The sequence below is a fragment of the Epinephelus lanceolatus genome, chromosome 8, assembly GCF_041903045.1.
Source record: "Epinephelus lanceolatus isolate andai-2023 chromosome 8, ASM4190304v1, whole genome shotgun sequence".
NCBI lineage: Eukaryota > Metazoa > Chordata > Actinopteri > Perciformes > Serranidae > Epinephelus > Epinephelus lanceolatus.
Window position 1 is genome coordinate 2,401,740 of NC_135741.1, and position 17,357 is coordinate 2,419,096.

The window sequence follows — 17,357 nt, forward strand, 5'->3', positions numbered from 1 at the left end:
CCTCTTCCAGGACGGACAGACGTGCAATAGATGTCGTACAGAACAGATCAGCATAATAAATTAACAGTAATCCATATGACACAATGAGACAGAGAGAGAGGGAGAGAGAGAGAGAGAGAGAGAGAGATGCAGGTAATGACAGTAGCTTACAACAACATTAATGAAAGTAATAATATTATAGTTATAGTTCTGGCTACTGTGGTACAATATGTTGAAAGTATGTATTAATATCAGACAGCATACTTGTGTGACAATAGTCATATGTGTATAATAACAGTAGAAGTATGACTAATGACTAATGATGGCAGCAGCAGCAGGAGGCATCTGGCAGGACCACGGCAGCAGCACAACCACACACGTCACGCTGTCCAGGCACCGCTGCGATATGAGTTAATCTGAGAGACAGTGGAGCACAAAGGCTCCGGAGAAGAAGCCGAGTTAGTGACATCCAGAATGGCCGAGTTAGCAAGATGCAGTAATAGGATGAGAGTGAGAGAGAGAGAGAGAGAGAGAGAGAGAGAGAGAGAGAGAGAGAGAGAGAGAGAGAGAGGGAGAGAGAGGGAGCCCGGTGTATTATAGGGGGTCCTCCGGCAGACTAGGCCTAAGTCAGCCTAACTAGGGGCTGGTACAGGGCAAGCCTGAGCCAGCCCTAACTATAAGCTTTATCAAAGAGGAAAGTCTTAAGTCTAGTCTTAAATGTGGAGACGGTGTCTGCCTCCCGGACCGTAACAGGAAGATGATTCCACAGGAGAGGAGCCTGATAGCTGAAGGCTCTGGCTCCTGATCTACTTTTGGAGACTTTAGGGACCACGAGTAACCCTGCGTTCTCAGAGCGCAGTGTTCTGGTGGGATAATATGGCACTATGAGCTCTCTAAGATATGACGGAGCTTGACCATTTAGAGCTTTATAAGTTAACAGTAGGATTTTAAATTCAATTCTGGATTTTACAGGGAGCCAGTGCAGAGAAGCTAAAACAGGAGAAATATGATCTCGTTTCTTAGTTCCTGTTAGTACACGAGCTGCTGCATTCTGAATTAGCTGGAGAGTTTTTAAGGACTTACTAGAGCTACCTGATAATAGAGAGTTACAGTAATCCAGCCTTGAGGTAACAAAAGCGTGGACCAATTTTTCTGCATCTTTTCGGGTCAGGATAGGCCTAATTTTCGCAATATTACGCAGATGAAAAAATGCAGTCCGTGAGGTTTGCTTTAAATGAGAATTAAAAGACAAATCTTGATCAAATATTACTCCGAGGTTTCTTACGGTAGTGCTAGAGGCCAGAGCAATGCCATCTGGAGAAACTATGTCATCAGATAAAGAGTCTCTGAGTTGTTTGGGGCCAAGAACAATAACTTCAGTTTTGTCTGAATTTAACATCAGGAAATTGGTGCTCATCCAATTTTTTATGTCTTTAAGGCAGTTATGGAGTTTAGTTAATTGATTACTTTCTTCTGGCTTCATCGATAAATACAACTGTGTATCATCCGCATAACAATGGAAATTTATAGAGTGATTTCTAATGATGTTACCTAAAGGAAGCATATATAGAGTAAATAGGATTGGTCCGAGCACAGAACCTTGCGGAACTCCAAAACAAACTTTGGTACGTAAGGATGATTCATTACGAACGTCAACAAATTGAAAACGATCAGATAAATAAGATTTAAACCAGCTTAGTGCTGAACCTTTTAGGCCAATTAAGTGATCCAGTCTCTGCAGTAGAATTTGATGGTCAATTGTGTCAAACGCCGCACTAAGATCTAATAAAACAAGAACAGAGACGAGTCCTTTGTCTGAAGCAATCAGAAGGTCATCACATCTGTTAAAAGAATGCATCACACCTAGCAACGGGGTCGACCACACCCCCTCACTGAGGTAAAGGTTTCTGTCTCTGAGTTGCTTTGAGATCTTCCTTTAATCACTCCTGAGCTCAGACTCCTTACTAAAAACTTTTAGGCTAAGTTAGGAGCTCTCTGAAAGTGTTCTCACAAAGTTTGTGAATACGGCCCCTGTAGTCTCATTTTTTTTAAACAAAGTATTTTATTGGTAATTCAGTAAAGATGTACAGAGTATTAATAAACAAACACAGAACCATTAAGGACAAAAAGATAATGTCATCCACCCATCAACCCAGGAACAAACACAAAGAGCCAGACCAGCCGAAGGAAATCTAATAGACAAAAAAAAAAAGATCAAATAAATAAAACATAAATAAAAAAGAATCCAAAAATATGTACATAAAAATAAGAAAATATGTATATTTAAAAGGGGAAAAATGAATTAACTTCTATGACATAAATAGGGGAGTATTACATGTGTCATTACAATTTTTCAGTTTCCATATTTGCCACAAATGTTACATGTTATGTGCAGTTGATCCTTTAATAAAACAACAGATTTTCTCCAACTGTAAATGATACACAACATCCTTGATCCAATGTCCATATGTTGGAGGTGAAGAGTAATGAAATAGATTCAGATATGACCAGAGCATGTGACATAAAGTGGCTGAAGACTACACCTGTCGCACGTAGGCTCAATATCACTGCTAATCTTAGCCAGCCGAGCTCTGGACCATGAGTTGGCGTACGGTCTTAAATTGAACCACAATGTGTCTCAGACAAATAGAGGATGAATCTATTTTTTGAATGCCACAGCTCGTCCGATATTTGCGCTCGTCCGATATTTTCGCCACTTGTTAGCAACCGTCTTCCTTAAGACATAAAAAGTTTCAAAATTCACGAGTGACTTCACATAATGATGTTACAGTTAGAGGAACACTGCTGCCGTTGGTGTATTTACTCATGAAGAACCACCTCTATGTTTTCAACCAGGATGTTTGAAGTTCAACAGAATCATCTTAATTAAACACTCATCTAAGATGACGACAAGTTTAAACTAGAGCTGGGGGGTATGGACATAAATTCATATCTGGGTATTTTCAGGGTGAATGGCGATACACGATAAATATCTCTGTATTTTCTGTATGTTCAGTTACAAGTCAAAGCCACATTTTAAATGTCACAAGCACTTTCATAAAAACAGACTGTGTTTAAAATAAAATGCAAAGACAGGGATTTTTTTCCCCCTGTTTGAAAATTGAAAAAACATTTGCAGAATATGTAAATGAAAAATGATATCAAATAAATAGCAGGGCTGTATGTAAACTTTGTGCACATAGCACTGGAGGTTTAAAGGTTTGCAGCACAGGACACTAAACTATAACATGAGGATAAAAGTATCAAGGAGGTCAAAATCCATTGTAATTTCGAACAATTAAAAAAATCATTGTGGGGGGAGTTAAAAAGTTGTTTACAGAGACAGAGACACTTTGTCCTCGTTATATACGTCTTGTATATGAAACATCTGTGTTGTCGGTGCATTTTTTAAACCCATCTGTCGCCTGCATCCAGGCGCTGTCTCAGTGTCACACATTAGACTACAGCTACCAAGAAGAAGATTTGCTGTGATCCACCTCACACATAAACTAGCAACCAAACACTCAGCTGACACAATCAAACAACTCTGTCTCCCACACATGCAGCGCAGCGCTGTACTGCACGTGTGCTGCTACGGTCGTTTAATTCGTCTCACAGACCAATTTAGCGTAGCATGTGCAACATACAGACCGATGTCACTAATGAACGGACAGATTAAACAGAGGAGCAGCTCTGTGTCTCTCTTATTCCCAGTTAAGACTAAAGATTTATGTGGAGACCAAACAGGCAACTACTTGCAACACGCCATTCTGCAACGTTCTAAACAGCTGCTGGTTCACACCAAGTCAGCTAGATGAGACGGAGTATCATTCGTCTCTAGTCAACAGCTCTCTGGTTTTGGTTCTGTTGAGTCAAAACCATGAAGGGTAGCTTCAGACCAAAAGTACACAAAAGTATGAGGAGATATAGGGTGAAACAAAAATCAAGTTCAACACAGCTGCTGGCCTATTTACTGATCATCTCCATATCTTCAATTAGGCTATTTGAACTTCAACAGACTCATCTTCATTAAACACCCACATGAGTAGCTATCAAAGATGATGACAACAAGTTCAAATTTCTCCCTAAAAAGAATAGTTCAGATCTTTTGAAGTTGAGTTGTATGAGGTACTAATCCATAGTCTGTGTATACGCATAGTAGATGACCCTCAGCACGTCCGCAGTTTGGAGAAGCAGGTTGGAGTAAACAGCTCACCAATGTACTGTTGTAGCAACAAAAGTATTTCAGCCACTTAGAGGTATTAATATCAGTTTAAGTGTACACCTTATTTAGAATATTATTACCGTTTTACCGCATTGTCAGACAGCAATTTCTGACAGGCAGCTGAAGCTGTTTTAACACTCACTCCAGGACTTGGTGACAATGTTAATCACTGCACCACCGATCTGCCATGTATGTGTACAGTACATGAAAAAAATGACAGCAAGTTAGTTAATCTCTACTGAAGTACATATTCTCTGAACTCTCAATATGAGAACTTAATGACACACCACAATACAGAGGGCTGTACAGTATGCAAGTATATAAAACATCATCATCATCTGTTGTAGCACTTTGAGATTTTTCGTTAAATATAAAGTGCGTTACAAATAAAATTTATTATTATTATTATTATTATCATCAGCTACAGTTTGACACTACTGCTGCACCACTGAATGAAACCAGAGATGAAGTGTTCATAAGTCCTCACAGAGTTATTGATATTAAGAAGAGCAGGTGTGGCAGTGTTGAATTCCTGTAGCAGACGCTGCAGCTGATAGCTCAGAGGCTGTGTACATATATAATATATACTTAATATAATACTGTTTAAAATTGAGCGTTGACGCCAAAAGACAACTGATGAATCATTACAATAATTAACTGTATCCTGTGATCAAACAAAGACACGTCACATGTGAGAAGGTATATAAACTGCAGGTTTCCCTCTCAAAGACACCCTGCTACCTGCTACTGCTGCAAGTGCAGCCTCACCTGATCATCACATCAAGGTAAGGCTCTCATTCCTGCCTGTCATCACTGCATCAGCTGTTTTCATTCATATCTACAGGAAAGAGTTTTTATTATTTCATTTTTACATTTGGAAACAAAACACTGTAAAACATACAAACTTTTAAAAAGAATCCGATCTTCCTGTATCATCAAACTACATCACCGTATTTTAATTTTGTAATTTAAGCTCACAGGTCACAGATTCACAAACATATCTGTGGTGCATTATTTCATTAATATACTGTGTCTTTCCACAGATGGCATCGAGTCTTCATTTGATTGCGGTCCTCTGTTTGACCAGTGGACTGTGGATTGGAAATGTGAGTGATATATACATGTATTTCAGAAAGATGTTGGTGCTTTAACACCTGATCTTTAAACACTAGTTTCATGTCTCTGAGCCCAGCATCATGTCTTTAACATATTTGTCATTTCCATATTTTGTCTTCACAATAACTACCAGTTACTGATGACTAATGATGTTTTCTTTATGTTTGCAGGCGGACTGTGATGGTTGGTACTTCTCAGAGTCTGGAGGTGGATGGTTACAATATAGCAGTCGGCACTCTGTGACTCCTGTTCAAGTTTTTTAGTTTGCAATTGATTGTTTTTAAGATTGCTGCTCTCCTGAGCAGACTAGTAAGAGTACAGCCTTATTGATTTATAATATCTATAGACCTCCACTGTCTTCAGGTCAGAACAATGGGCTGTCGGACCAATGGGCAATTCCTGTGGAGACAAGGGTAGAACAGAATTGGGAAATACCTGCTGTTTCTTGGCTGGTTTTGTTGGTGATTTTGCGTTTCTCACTCTGCATGTGGCATTTCACTGCCTTGATTCCAATCAAGCAAAATCCCAACTTAATAGCTGATTGTACCCTGTCGCCCAGGGTACGATGACATCTAGGCAGCAGTCAGTGGATTCTCTACTGTGAGAATCCCAGAAACTAAATGTGATTGTTGTTGGTTCTGCTATCCTAACATGACGTTGATGCATCCCATGTCTCAGCATTATAAAGACTTTTCAAAGAATGATTTTAAACATTTTAATACTGATTAAGGCCTTATTTTTTAAATCAATGAACTCTGTGCCTTTAAAGACTTTCTAAGGATCTGCATGAATCCTGATAGATTCGAATAGATTCCTAGGTTTCTAGTGCCAAGGCACCAGTTTGGATGAGAGGGATGATCACAGGGATCAATAAGTATGCTTAGCATTTGAGTGTTGCATTAAGACACTTGGACACAATGGATCTGAACCTGTTCTTTAAGGATTGACATTGGTCACCTTCACAAACATGAGGAATGTGACTGTAATATTTATCCTGACACTCTCGTATCAGTCTTTGTCTTATTATTTTTCTCATTATCTCCAAAGTAGGCTGGTGTCACTGTGACCACTGCCCTGATGGATGGACTCGCTTTGGACATAACTGTTACCAGTTCCATCATGAACACAAGACCTGGGCTGATGCAGAGGTACTTCATGGAACAATATCTGCTATATTGTCAAACTGTACAATAATTTCTTCCCAATGTCTTTTATCTTATCTTTTGTCACTTCACACTTTGTCTTTCTCATTAGATTGACTGCGTTGCCCACCATGGGAATCTGGCATCGATACATGGCAAAAAGGAATACGACTTTGTCAAACATCTGATCCACGAAGACTCTGGCAAAGATGAGCGAACATGGATTGGTGGCCATGATTTGGCAAAGGTGAGTGATTTAACAATAAACATGATGGGATACATCTGTCCCCTGTGAGCCTGACATTTAATATATGTTGTGTTTTTAATTTGGTAGTTGTATTGATGAGAGTCTGACAGGAGTAATGTGGACTACATGATGGAAAAATATAATTTTTGTGATTGGACTGAACTGACCTTTCAAACTTTCAGGAGGGAGTGTGGATGTGGAGTGATGGTACCCCTTTTGACTTTGAGGGTTTGTGGGGTGAAGGAGAGCCCAACAACGCTGGTCACAGTGAACACTGCCTGGAGATGAACTACAAGGGTTCGTACTGATTACCTGTTATTCATCTGTTGAATTGATAATCTTAAAAAATCACCCCCTGCAGTCCTAATTGTTTATTTGTTCCATTTTAAACTCTAGATCATCCCAACGATGTGAAGTGTGATGGGAAAAAGGCTTATGTTTGTGAAAAACACCTGTGAAGATCTCCAGTATGTGCTGCCATGGTGACGTCACTTCTACCAGGGTGCCAAGCCTCGATGACATCACTGGGAGAAGATAAACTGACAGTGTTGATTTAATATCAGCTGATTCAATAAACAGATAAATTCTGTTCAGTAGTCTGTCTCACCTCTTTATAAAAGCTTAATATTTCCATGTGTACATTTTGGGGAAAAATAGACAAAAAAATGGTTAACTTTTGGTTAAAAATCTATTCAATTAATTTTCCTCTCTGCATATTATCTCTGTGTATACTGTATAGAAGTATAAAATTTTGTATAACCCTAGACGTGAGTGCTTTTACAACCATTTAACTGCCCAAACCAGGGTCGGAAAGCTCGACTATGAAAAGAGACACTTTGGGCCAAGAAGAAAAAAAAAGTTGCAAAACATATTCAAGCCTCACAATGGTGGCAATATAGCCTGCTTAATCTAAATTACCTTATCAACACCACCAATAGGTAGACGTTTCGGGCCAAGAAGAAAAAAAAAAGAGTTATTGACTTGCAGTTTTTATGCCTCTGTGAATCACTCAACCCTTACAGTTTATATGCATGTCAGTGAAAACATGGATGCTTCACACACAGAAGATCTATACAATCAGCACAGGTTCAAGATTAGAGTCACCAATTCAGTATCTGACCAAATGTCTCCCCTTCTGTTCCTGAGATATGACGCTGGGTAATGGCCGCACAGTGTTTCTACAGAACAATATCAATATACAATATCGAAGTGAAGTTAGTCTTTGGCCTTTTGGTTACAAAATGTCATCATTTACTTTGGTCTGCAAATAAAAATAAGGACATCATGTATTAATCTACAAATTCATGTAAATAAAGTCACAGCTTCTCACAGACAAAACATGCCAAACGTTATAATAAGGTTATGTAACATAACTAAGATACATCCACAGTCTGAAAAAAGTGGAGGTTGAAGCTACAGCTTATAACACCTATCCTTTTAACAGCACGCCATATTTAGCAGTCAACAACAAAATAAACCAAAACAGGCAAACAAGACAAAATAGCAACAACAACAACAACAACAACAACAAAAGAAAACTTACAGAGGGCAACTTAAGTTCCTGTACCTAATTCTTCTACATCAGTATTACAGTCTGATCATCCATTCTCATATTTGTTCAGTACGTTATCTTTAAACTTTTGTTTAAACCTACTTGATGTTCTACATGTTTTCAGTTCCTCACTACAGCAGTTCCATAGACTCACTCCTTTAACTGAGATACAATGTAGTTTGGCATTGGTCCTCACCAAAGGTTTTTTGAACATAAAAACACCTCTCAAAGCATGTTGACTTTCTCTCTTTTGAAACAACCTTTGGATAATTTCAGGTAATAAGTGAAGAAAGTCCCTTATGGCGTTCTTGAAATAATGCGTACATGAAAATGGGTCAGACTGACATAGAGATGGACAAACCGACAGATGAAAGGATGGACAACCAAAAAACATAATGCCTCTGAACATGGCTGTTGCCGGTGCAGAGGGATAAAATATCATTCAAAACATATTTGAATCTTACAATTGTGGCAACACAGTCTATTTATACTGAATGACCATATCAACACTACCAGTACGTCTAAATTTGTTTTTACCACCATGTTTTACCACAAGGTGGCGACTCTGCAGTGATCTATTCATCATTCTTTGAAGATGGTTGTGAAGAAAAGTGAGCTTCACCTCTCAGACTACAACCTACAGAGGGTTTCGCAGGGGACACAGCATATCATTAACTACAAGGGCAGCACCAACAGCATCTTTAGTGCCGACGCCTCACTGGCAGAGGAAGTGAACCAAACACAGCACAGAGACGGCACTGGTCAGGGCTGTTAATGACCTGAGGTCAAATATGGATATGGAAAAAACACTCTATATTAGTACTACTTGATCTTACTGCAGCCTTTGATAGAGTCAACCATTCAATTCTTTTAGCTAGACTTCACAATCTGGTTGGCCTCCCTGGTACTGTTTTCAACTGGTTTCAACTGGTTTAAGTCTTATCTTTATCTTATCTGACAGAATTTTATGTAACAATGGGGGAATGTTCATAAAAAGCTATTAAAATGATTGTGGGGTCACCCATGGTTGAACTTTAGGTCCAACACTTTTTAATCTTTACATGCTGCCACTTGGGAATGTCATCAGGAAGCACAGCATCAGTTTCCATACTTATGCTGATGATACACAGCTGTACATCGCCGTGTCTCCTTATGACTCAGGGCCAACTGATGCCCTTTTAACTGTATTTTAGATATCAAGTTCTGGATGGCAGAAAACTTTCTTCAACTCAACCAGGACAAATCCGAGGTCTTAGTTATTGGTCCTGAAGCTCAGAGAGAGAAACTCAATGCAAAACTGCAAAAACTGGCACTAAAACCCTGTCAACAAGTGAAGAACTTCTGAGTTATCTTTGATTTGAATCTTAGTTTTGAACCACATGTTAGAGTTATAGCCAAAACTGGATTTTATCATCATCTTATGAACATTGCCAGAACACACTCGTTTCTCTCCCAAGCCAGGGTATTGTTTTATTGTTTTTATTGTGTGAACCACTCTGTGTTGCATTCTGTTAAATGAAAAGTGCTCTATAAATTAAGTTTGATGATTGATTGATTGATTGATTGATTGATTGATTGATTGATTGATTGATAAAAATGCCTGAGGGAGTCTCACTGCCACCAGCCTCAAGTACCCACACACCCACTCTGCAGGAACATGAAATGAGACGTTTACTGAAGTCAGTGAACCCTGATACCCAGCAACATACTCAAAGCACCTACTGACCAACTCACTGAAGATCTTCATGAAGATCTTCAATATCTCCCTGACACATGCCACCATCCCACCCTGCCCAAAATCAGCTACCATCACCCCCTGAAAAGCCAGTCATTGATGGACTCAACAACTGTAGACCAGTTGCGCTCACAGCTGTGATCATGAAGTGTTTCGAGAGGCTGGTTCTACAACACATCAAAGCCAGCCTACCTCCCACATTCGACCCACGTCAGTTTGCATACTGTGCAAACAGGTCCACAGAAGACGCCATGGCCATATATATTGCACTGAGCCACACAGAACACAGTTGAAGCTACATTACACTGCTCTTAAGAGACTGGGTTCGTCCTTCACCTTCTCAGAATGATCCCACACTTTGGATTTCCTGCCTGACATGTTATTAACTAGCCTGTGGAATAACCGCAGGTACCAGCCCTGGAATTTAGGGGCCGTTCCCATGCCACATCTAACCCAACTGGAAAACACGAGGTCAGGCGCTGGGCGTCTTTTTTGTGCCAGCTTTCAAGAGCACGGCAGCAGGTTGCTTCTGAGATTGCTAACCAACCTCAACAAGCATCATATAGCCTGTTTACCTGAAATCCTGAGGTCAGAGCTGATCTTCTTCCAGGAACTGTTTATAAGTGTGTAGGCCTATCGTCTGTGGGACAGATGTTAAGCTCTGGGTAGCCCTGCACTAACATGATCAACGTCTCTGTGTTTATCAGACTGAATATTTACAGAAAACGGGAAAGATATTGTGGCGTGGACACTTCCTGTGTCTGTCCTTTCAAATTCTTACATGCTCCAGTCATATAGGTTTGGATTTATTTTGGTGCAGCTGTAAGGAAATTGCTCAACTTCAGCAAACACTGAAGTGAAGAGACTTGGAGAACCACGGAGAAAAGTTACAGCCAACGGGATTACTTTATTTGCAAAATACAGCTCAATAGAACAAATTGTAGATCACAAACAGTATGACAGAACAGCCGAAACAGCCTTGCTTATCCAACTTCCAAAAGCCTTTATACTATTGAGTGTGTGGGCATCTGTTCGTTTGTGTGCGTGTGTGTGTGTGTGTGTGTGTGTGTGTGGACAGGTCTGGGCTTAGGACCTAGTTGTCCCTATAGGTTTGATTTCTCGGGAACCCTAAGTGTTCTGTTTGATTTCCGAGAATTGGAACTGCGCACGAATTTATCAAAACAACTCCTTTATCGTAGTTTCCCTAGCATTCTGAACATCACTTAACTCAAAAACGACTTCTTATAAGGATTCGTTCCTATTGTGAAACCTAGCCTATCTGTTCCAACGGTCAGGTCACCCTGACCCCAAAATGTTCTACTCCATTTGATTTCCCAGAGCTTGACTACGCTAAAACTACTCAACTTACCAAAACACCTCTAAGGAGTCCATTTTATTGCCAAATCTGATATTTGATCAACTGCTTCCAAAACCTTGTGTAACTGACCTTATTTTCACCTTTGGTGTAAAATGATCTACACAGCTCCTAATACAGTTTCACTTTCTTTTTGAAAATGAAATCTTGCTGACTAATGATCTTTCTGGTTGACCAAGGTTTGTTCACGTTCCTGGAAACTCCGATTTCTGACAACCTCTCCTGTCGTCTGTTGTTTGTCGAACCACAGTGACTGTCAAAAAGGCACAGCAGTGACTCAATTTGAAGACAAAGCTGCTGGTGGCCTTTTATCATGCAGCATTCCAGAGCATACTGAAAAATCATTGGCTGCTCGCTGTCCTCTTTGGAAGACATTGTCAAATCCAGCTCCATCAGCAGAGCCACTTACATCACTAAGGACTCCACACATCCTGATCACCAGCTATTTGAACTGTTGCCGTCTGGCAGGTGCTGTGGCTCTGTCAAAACATGCACATCCAGATTCAGAGACAGTTTCCCCCCCAAGGTTGTAAACACAATGAACTCAAATAAGCGCTGAAAGACTTCACTATTTATAATATCTATTTCTTCTACTTAACCATGTGCAACACCATTTCATAATGGTATGTATTTCCTTCAGTACACACCGTATTTTTTCTATGATTTTATTCATTTATTTTATGGTGGTGCAGTTTGCATGTTCTCCTTGTGTCAGCGTGGTGGAACCCACGGTCCCACAGTCCAAAGACATGCAGGTTAATTGGTGACTCTAAATTGTCCGTAGGTGTGAATGTGAGTGTGAATGTTGTCTGTCTCTATGTGTCAGCCCTGTGATAGTCTGGTGACCTGTCCGGGTTTTGCCACCAGAAGTTGAACCAGCTGCAGGGATTTGATCCTATTCAGCCACATGAGCTTTAGTGAATACAGCACTGATGTTGTCCTGTTTACACCACCATCTCCCCATTTTCAACACGGATGTTTGTATTTAATCAGAATCATCTTTATGGGTCCAGTGTCATTCTGAGGTATGTCAAATCAGCCTGCTTGACTGTGTCACCACTGATGGAAATTGGGTTCAGGGAAGTGCTGCTAATTTTGGGGGTGCTGACAACCAGCTCTTTTTCCTTATTAGCATTCAGCTGCACTGTTACACCCCTGAATGAAATAAAAGATGAAGTGTTCATAAGTCCTCACAGAGTTATTGATATTAAGAAGAGCAGGTGTGGCAGTGTTGAATTCCTGTAGCATACACTGCAGCTGATAGCTCAGAGGCTGTGTACATATATAATATATACATAATATAATACTGTTTAAAACTGAGCGTTTACGCCAAAAGACAACTGAAGAATCATTATAATAATTAACTGCAATAATTGCACTATTAGTTGCGCAACATATTTGAGCCTCTCAATGGTAGTAACACTGCCTATTTAATCCTTATTAACCCATTAACACTACCAGCAGGTCTGAATGAGTTACCATACTTTGCAGCGTTGCCAGTGAAAGCTAACAAATTTGTCTATGCACTTAGGAAAGTTGCCAGGTCATAGACGTATGCTCACATTTTAGTTTATGAAATCTTAATACAAAAAAGGGGCTGATGAGCCTCTGGTCGCCTACATCCTGACCCAGACAAGTCAGTCCTTTTGAAAAGAATAGAGATATTTCAGCCTGCCTGTTTTTGCTGATATAAAAAGTCAGATAAACTGTACCTCAATAACCTGCATGGTGTGATGAGCATAACAGTACAAAAAAGTTCTGAGTACATTTCAGGCATTTAGCATTTTTATGATGATCTATGTTGTTAAGCAGTTGTTATTTTTGCATTTCATGCTTCAGTTACAGTCATTATTCATTTTCTGTTATTTATCCTTCTCACTTTTTAAAAAGACTGTCACTGATTGTAGTAGTAACTCGTAACATTATAACTGTGCAAAATGTGAGGAAACCATGAGCGCATAACGCAGTAACATTTTTGTGCACAATGTAATAACTTATTACAATATGAGAACATAATAACATTATAAACTAAGCAAAAGATAAGTTGAATCATGTCATAAATTCAGCGCCAAGTCTAATGATTTTAAAAACATTAGTCTCTTTGTCTTCATAAAGCAAAGGAGCCTAATCATTTTTAGTGAAGCAAGTGGAGTCCTTGATTTAAAGGTTTTGTATATGTTACTCAGAGCAGAGGTGGACCCTATGGCCCAAAAATAATATCACGATATTTCATACATAAATTAGCCTTACTGGATTAGTTTGAAGATAAAAACAGATTGAAAACATATTGACTAAAAGGTGACTAAAATGTCATGAATTTTCATTGACTAAAACTATGAGGGATAAAAATGACTAAAACCAATAAAGACTTTTGTCTCAAGACTCAGACTAAATGTAAAATAGCTGTCAAAGTCAAACACTGATATCCATTTGGACTCAAAATAAATAATTATAAATAGACCACCTGACTACAGGTTGTACAGCATGATGGTAAAAACTCATTCAGACCTGTTGGTAGTGTTGATAAAATAATTAGGATTAAATAGGCGTGTTGCCACCACTGTGACACTGTGAGATGTTTTGCTATCCAGGGACTTCTTTTTAATTTATTTTTTGTCCCAAAATGTCTCTTTTGATAGTAGAGTTTTCCGACCCTGGTCTGGGCAGTTATGGAAATACAAAATCTTCATATGTCATACAGTATATGCAGAGATCAAAATTACTGAACCTTTTTTGTTTCAAAAGGTAAACATGGGAATATTGATCTTACATAAAGAGATGAGACAGATTACTGAACATAATTTATCTGTTTATTGAATCAGCAGACATGAAATCAAAACTGTCAGTATATCTCCTTCCAGTGATGTCATCGAGGCTTGGCACCCTGGTAGAAGTGACATCGCCACGGCAGATGTGTCAGCACATGCTGGGGATCTTCAGTGGTGCATTTAATGGTGATCGTGGTGATCGTGGTGATCGTGGTGATCGTGGTCATGGTGATCATGGTCATGGTGATCATGATGATCATGATGATCGTGGTGATCATGGTGATCATGGTGGTCATGGTGATCATGGTGGTCATGGTGGTCATGGTGGTCATGGTGATCATGGTCATGGTGATCATGATGATCGTGGTGATCATGGTGGTCATGGTGATCGTGGTCATGGTGATCATGATGATCGTGGTGATCATGGTGGTCATGGTGGTCATGGTGATCATGGTCATGGTGATCATGATGATCGTGGTGATCATGGTGGTCATGGTGATCGTGGTCATGGTGATCATGATGATCATGGTGATCGTGGTCATGGTGATCATGATGATCGTGGTGGTCATGGTGATCGTGGTGATCATGGTGGTCATGGTGATCATGATCGTGGTGATCGTGGTGATCATGATGATCATGGTGGTCATGGTGATCATGATCATGGTGGTCATGGTGATCATGATCGTGGTGATCATGGTGGTCATGGTGATCATGATCGTGGTGATCATGGTGGTCATGGTGATCATGGTGATCATCTACAACACAGTTGGAGATGATGAGAAGAATGATTACACACAGTGATCCATGTGGCCGACATGATACAAGAGTGTCAGGAGAAATATTACAGTCACATTCCTCATGTTTGTTTGTGAAGGTGACCAATATCAATCCTTAAAGAACAGGTTCAGATCCATTCAAGTGTCTTAATGCAACACTCAAATGCTAAGCATACAGAGACTTATTGATTCCTGTAATTATCCCTCTCATCCAAACTGGTGACCACACTATAAGAAATAAAGCTTTCAGAGTTTCAGTCATTTTAGTTCAAACTCCCTCTTTGTCTTATAAAAACTCTCCACTGCAGTTCATCCACTTGATTTGACTAACTCAGACTGCTGAGGCCTCATATTAGCTTTGGATAAACTTCTGAAGCTTTGCACAGAAGGAGGATGGCAGAACCTGTGAACCTGTCCTTTAAGTGAATAAGTGCCTGAAGACAGTGGAAGTCTATAGATATTATAAATCAATAAAGCTGTGATCCAAAAACAATCAATTTGAAACTAAAAAACTTGAACAGGAGTCACAGAGTGTCAGCTGCTGTATTGTAACCATCCACCCCCCGACTCTGAGAAGTACCAACCATTACAATCCGCCTGTGAACATAAAGAAAACATCATTAGTACTGAACTCAACTTGAGCTTTATTGTGTGTTCAACATTTTATTGCACTGGTAGTTATTGTGAAGACAAAATATGAAAATGACAAATATGTTGAAGACATGATGTTGGGCTCAGAGACATGAAACTAGTGTTTAAAGATCTGGTAAATGTATATATTACTCACCATTCCAATCCACAGTCCACTGGTCAAACAGAGGACCATGATCAAATGAAGACTTGATGCCATCTGTGGAAAGACACAGTATATTAATGAAATAATGCACCACAGATATGTATGTGAAACTGTGACCTGTGAGCTTAAATTACAAAATTAAAATTTCAAAACTATTGAAAAATTCTTCTTACAGTGATGTAGTTTGATGATACAGGAAGATTAAATTCTTTTTAAAAGTTTGCATATTTTACAGTTTTTTGCTCAAAAATGTAAAAATGAAATAATAAATCTCTTTCCTGTAGATATGAATGAAAACAGCTGATGCAGTGATGACAGGCAGGAATGAGAGCCTTACCTTGATGTGATGATCAGGTGAGGTTGCACTTGCAGCAGTAGCAGGTAGCAGGGTGTCTTTGAGAGGGAAACCTACAGTTTATATACCTTCTCACATGTGACGTGTCTTTGTTTGATCACAGGATACAGTTAATTATTGTAATGATTCATCAGTTGTCTTTTGGCGTCAACGCTCAATTTTAAACAGTATTATATTATGTATATATTATATATGTACACAGCCTCTGAGCTATCAGCTGCAGCGTCTGCTACAGAAATTCAACACTGAACAATTTTCATAGAAATAAACTTGGTCCTGTTCACCCTCCTGGGACCCAGAAGAAAAAAAGTTTTGATATCAAGATTTGTTTTATGCCATTTAAGTATTAGACTTGAAAGAAACATTTTGCATCAAAAAAAAAAAATCAAAAATATTATTTATTTATTTTTTATCACGTCCTCTGTAGAGGACATCAGGACTTAGTCGGGTTACAATGGGACTATGGGGTATTTTATGCTTTATCTCTAAATATATAAGCTACAAAGGGACTTTTACTCCCCTGGAATTATTATGTGTCTGTCTTCAATGCTTAACACTATGATGGATAGCTGTAGCAAGGTAGAGTGTATTCTTAATAGCTATACCAATGGGCCTGATGTTGCAGTCAGGGTGCAGGATTGGTACCCTGTACCACTGGGTTTAAGTGCCTAGTGGTCCAGCGGCACTCACCCCTCACTATCTATGATGTGATGAGGTGTAATGCTTGCTATGTAGTCATTCAACACTTGCCCAGGCAATAAGAAGTGATGGGGAGCCCCATAGTTTGACCCATGACCCCTATGTGACAGACCCCGAAGACCAAGTAAACTTTATTGTGTGTGGTGGCCTAGGAAGGGTAAAGAACAGTGGAGTGAAGCTTTATAGATACTGTTGTTATGTGTGAATACACTCTCAGCATGAATTGTCATTGTTTAAAGGAAACAGAGCAAGAAGTTTCTCGAAATCCTCCTTTTAGGTAATATCCTACCATAGATGCACGGGAATGTACGTTCATCTATGGTGTTCTTATTTTCCAATAAACCTCCAAATTCTTGCATACACATTACTTCAGAGTCTCACCCCAAGCCAAATTTCTGCTTTCACACTGACTCATCTTTAAAATGTATTAGAAATTATGAGAAAAAAAACGTCATTCCCTTTAATGGCCTTCTGCCGCTGAATGATGGACAGTGGTTGAAAAACAGGGGGTACTAAGTCTCGATGTCCTCTACAAAGGATACTGAATAAAAGGTGTATTTTGAAAAGGTTAAAATTACTCTGGATTTCCCAC

At 39.4% G+C, this 17,357-nt stretch overlaps 2 protein-coding genes across 3 annotated transcripts; one reads left to right on the forward strand and one right to left on the reverse strand.

Annotated features, from left to right (window-relative positions):
* The first annotated feature begins 4,905 nt into the window (after nucleotides 1-4,905).
* Nucleotides 4,906-7,298, forward strand: LOC117258546 (galactose-specific lectin nattectin-like). 2 transcript variants are annotated; one of them, XM_078169716.1, is made up of 7 exons: nucleotides 4,906-4,989; nucleotides 5,248-5,310; nucleotides 5,491-5,527; nucleotides 6,368-6,468; nucleotides 6,575-6,709; nucleotides 6,892-7,006; nucleotides 7,106-7,298. In XM_078169716.1, the coding sequence occupies exons 2-7, from the start codon at nucleotides 5,248-5,250 to the stop codon at nucleotides 7,165-7,167; spliced, it is 513 nt and encodes a 170-aa protein (XP_078025842.1). In that variant the 5' UTR covers nucleotides 4,906-4,989; the 3' UTR covers nucleotides 7,168-7,298. The 2 variants fall into 2 exon arrangements, with proteins under 2 accessions (XP_078025842.1, XP_033485446.1); XM_033629555.2 differs by having other exon boundaries at nucleotides 4,909-4,989; nucleotides 5,491-5,503.
* A 6,861-nt stretch (nucleotides 7,299-14,159) lies between these two features.
* LOC117258548 (uncharacterized) lies at nucleotides 14,160-16,103 on the reverse strand. Its single transcript, XM_078169717.1, has 4 exons — nucleotides 16,049-16,103; nucleotides 15,703-15,765; nucleotides 15,500-15,512; nucleotides 14,160-14,894 (listed from the first exon to the last, which is right to left on the reverse strand). The coding sequence occupies exons 3-4, from the start codon at nucleotides 15,500-15,502 to the stop codon at nucleotides 14,238-14,240; spliced, it is 660 nt and encodes a 219-aa protein (XP_078025843.1). The 5' UTR covers nucleotides 15,503-15,512; nucleotides 15,703-15,765; nucleotides 16,049-16,103; the 3' UTR covers nucleotides 14,160-14,237.
* Nucleotides 16,104-17,357: the final 1,254 nt, after the last annotated feature.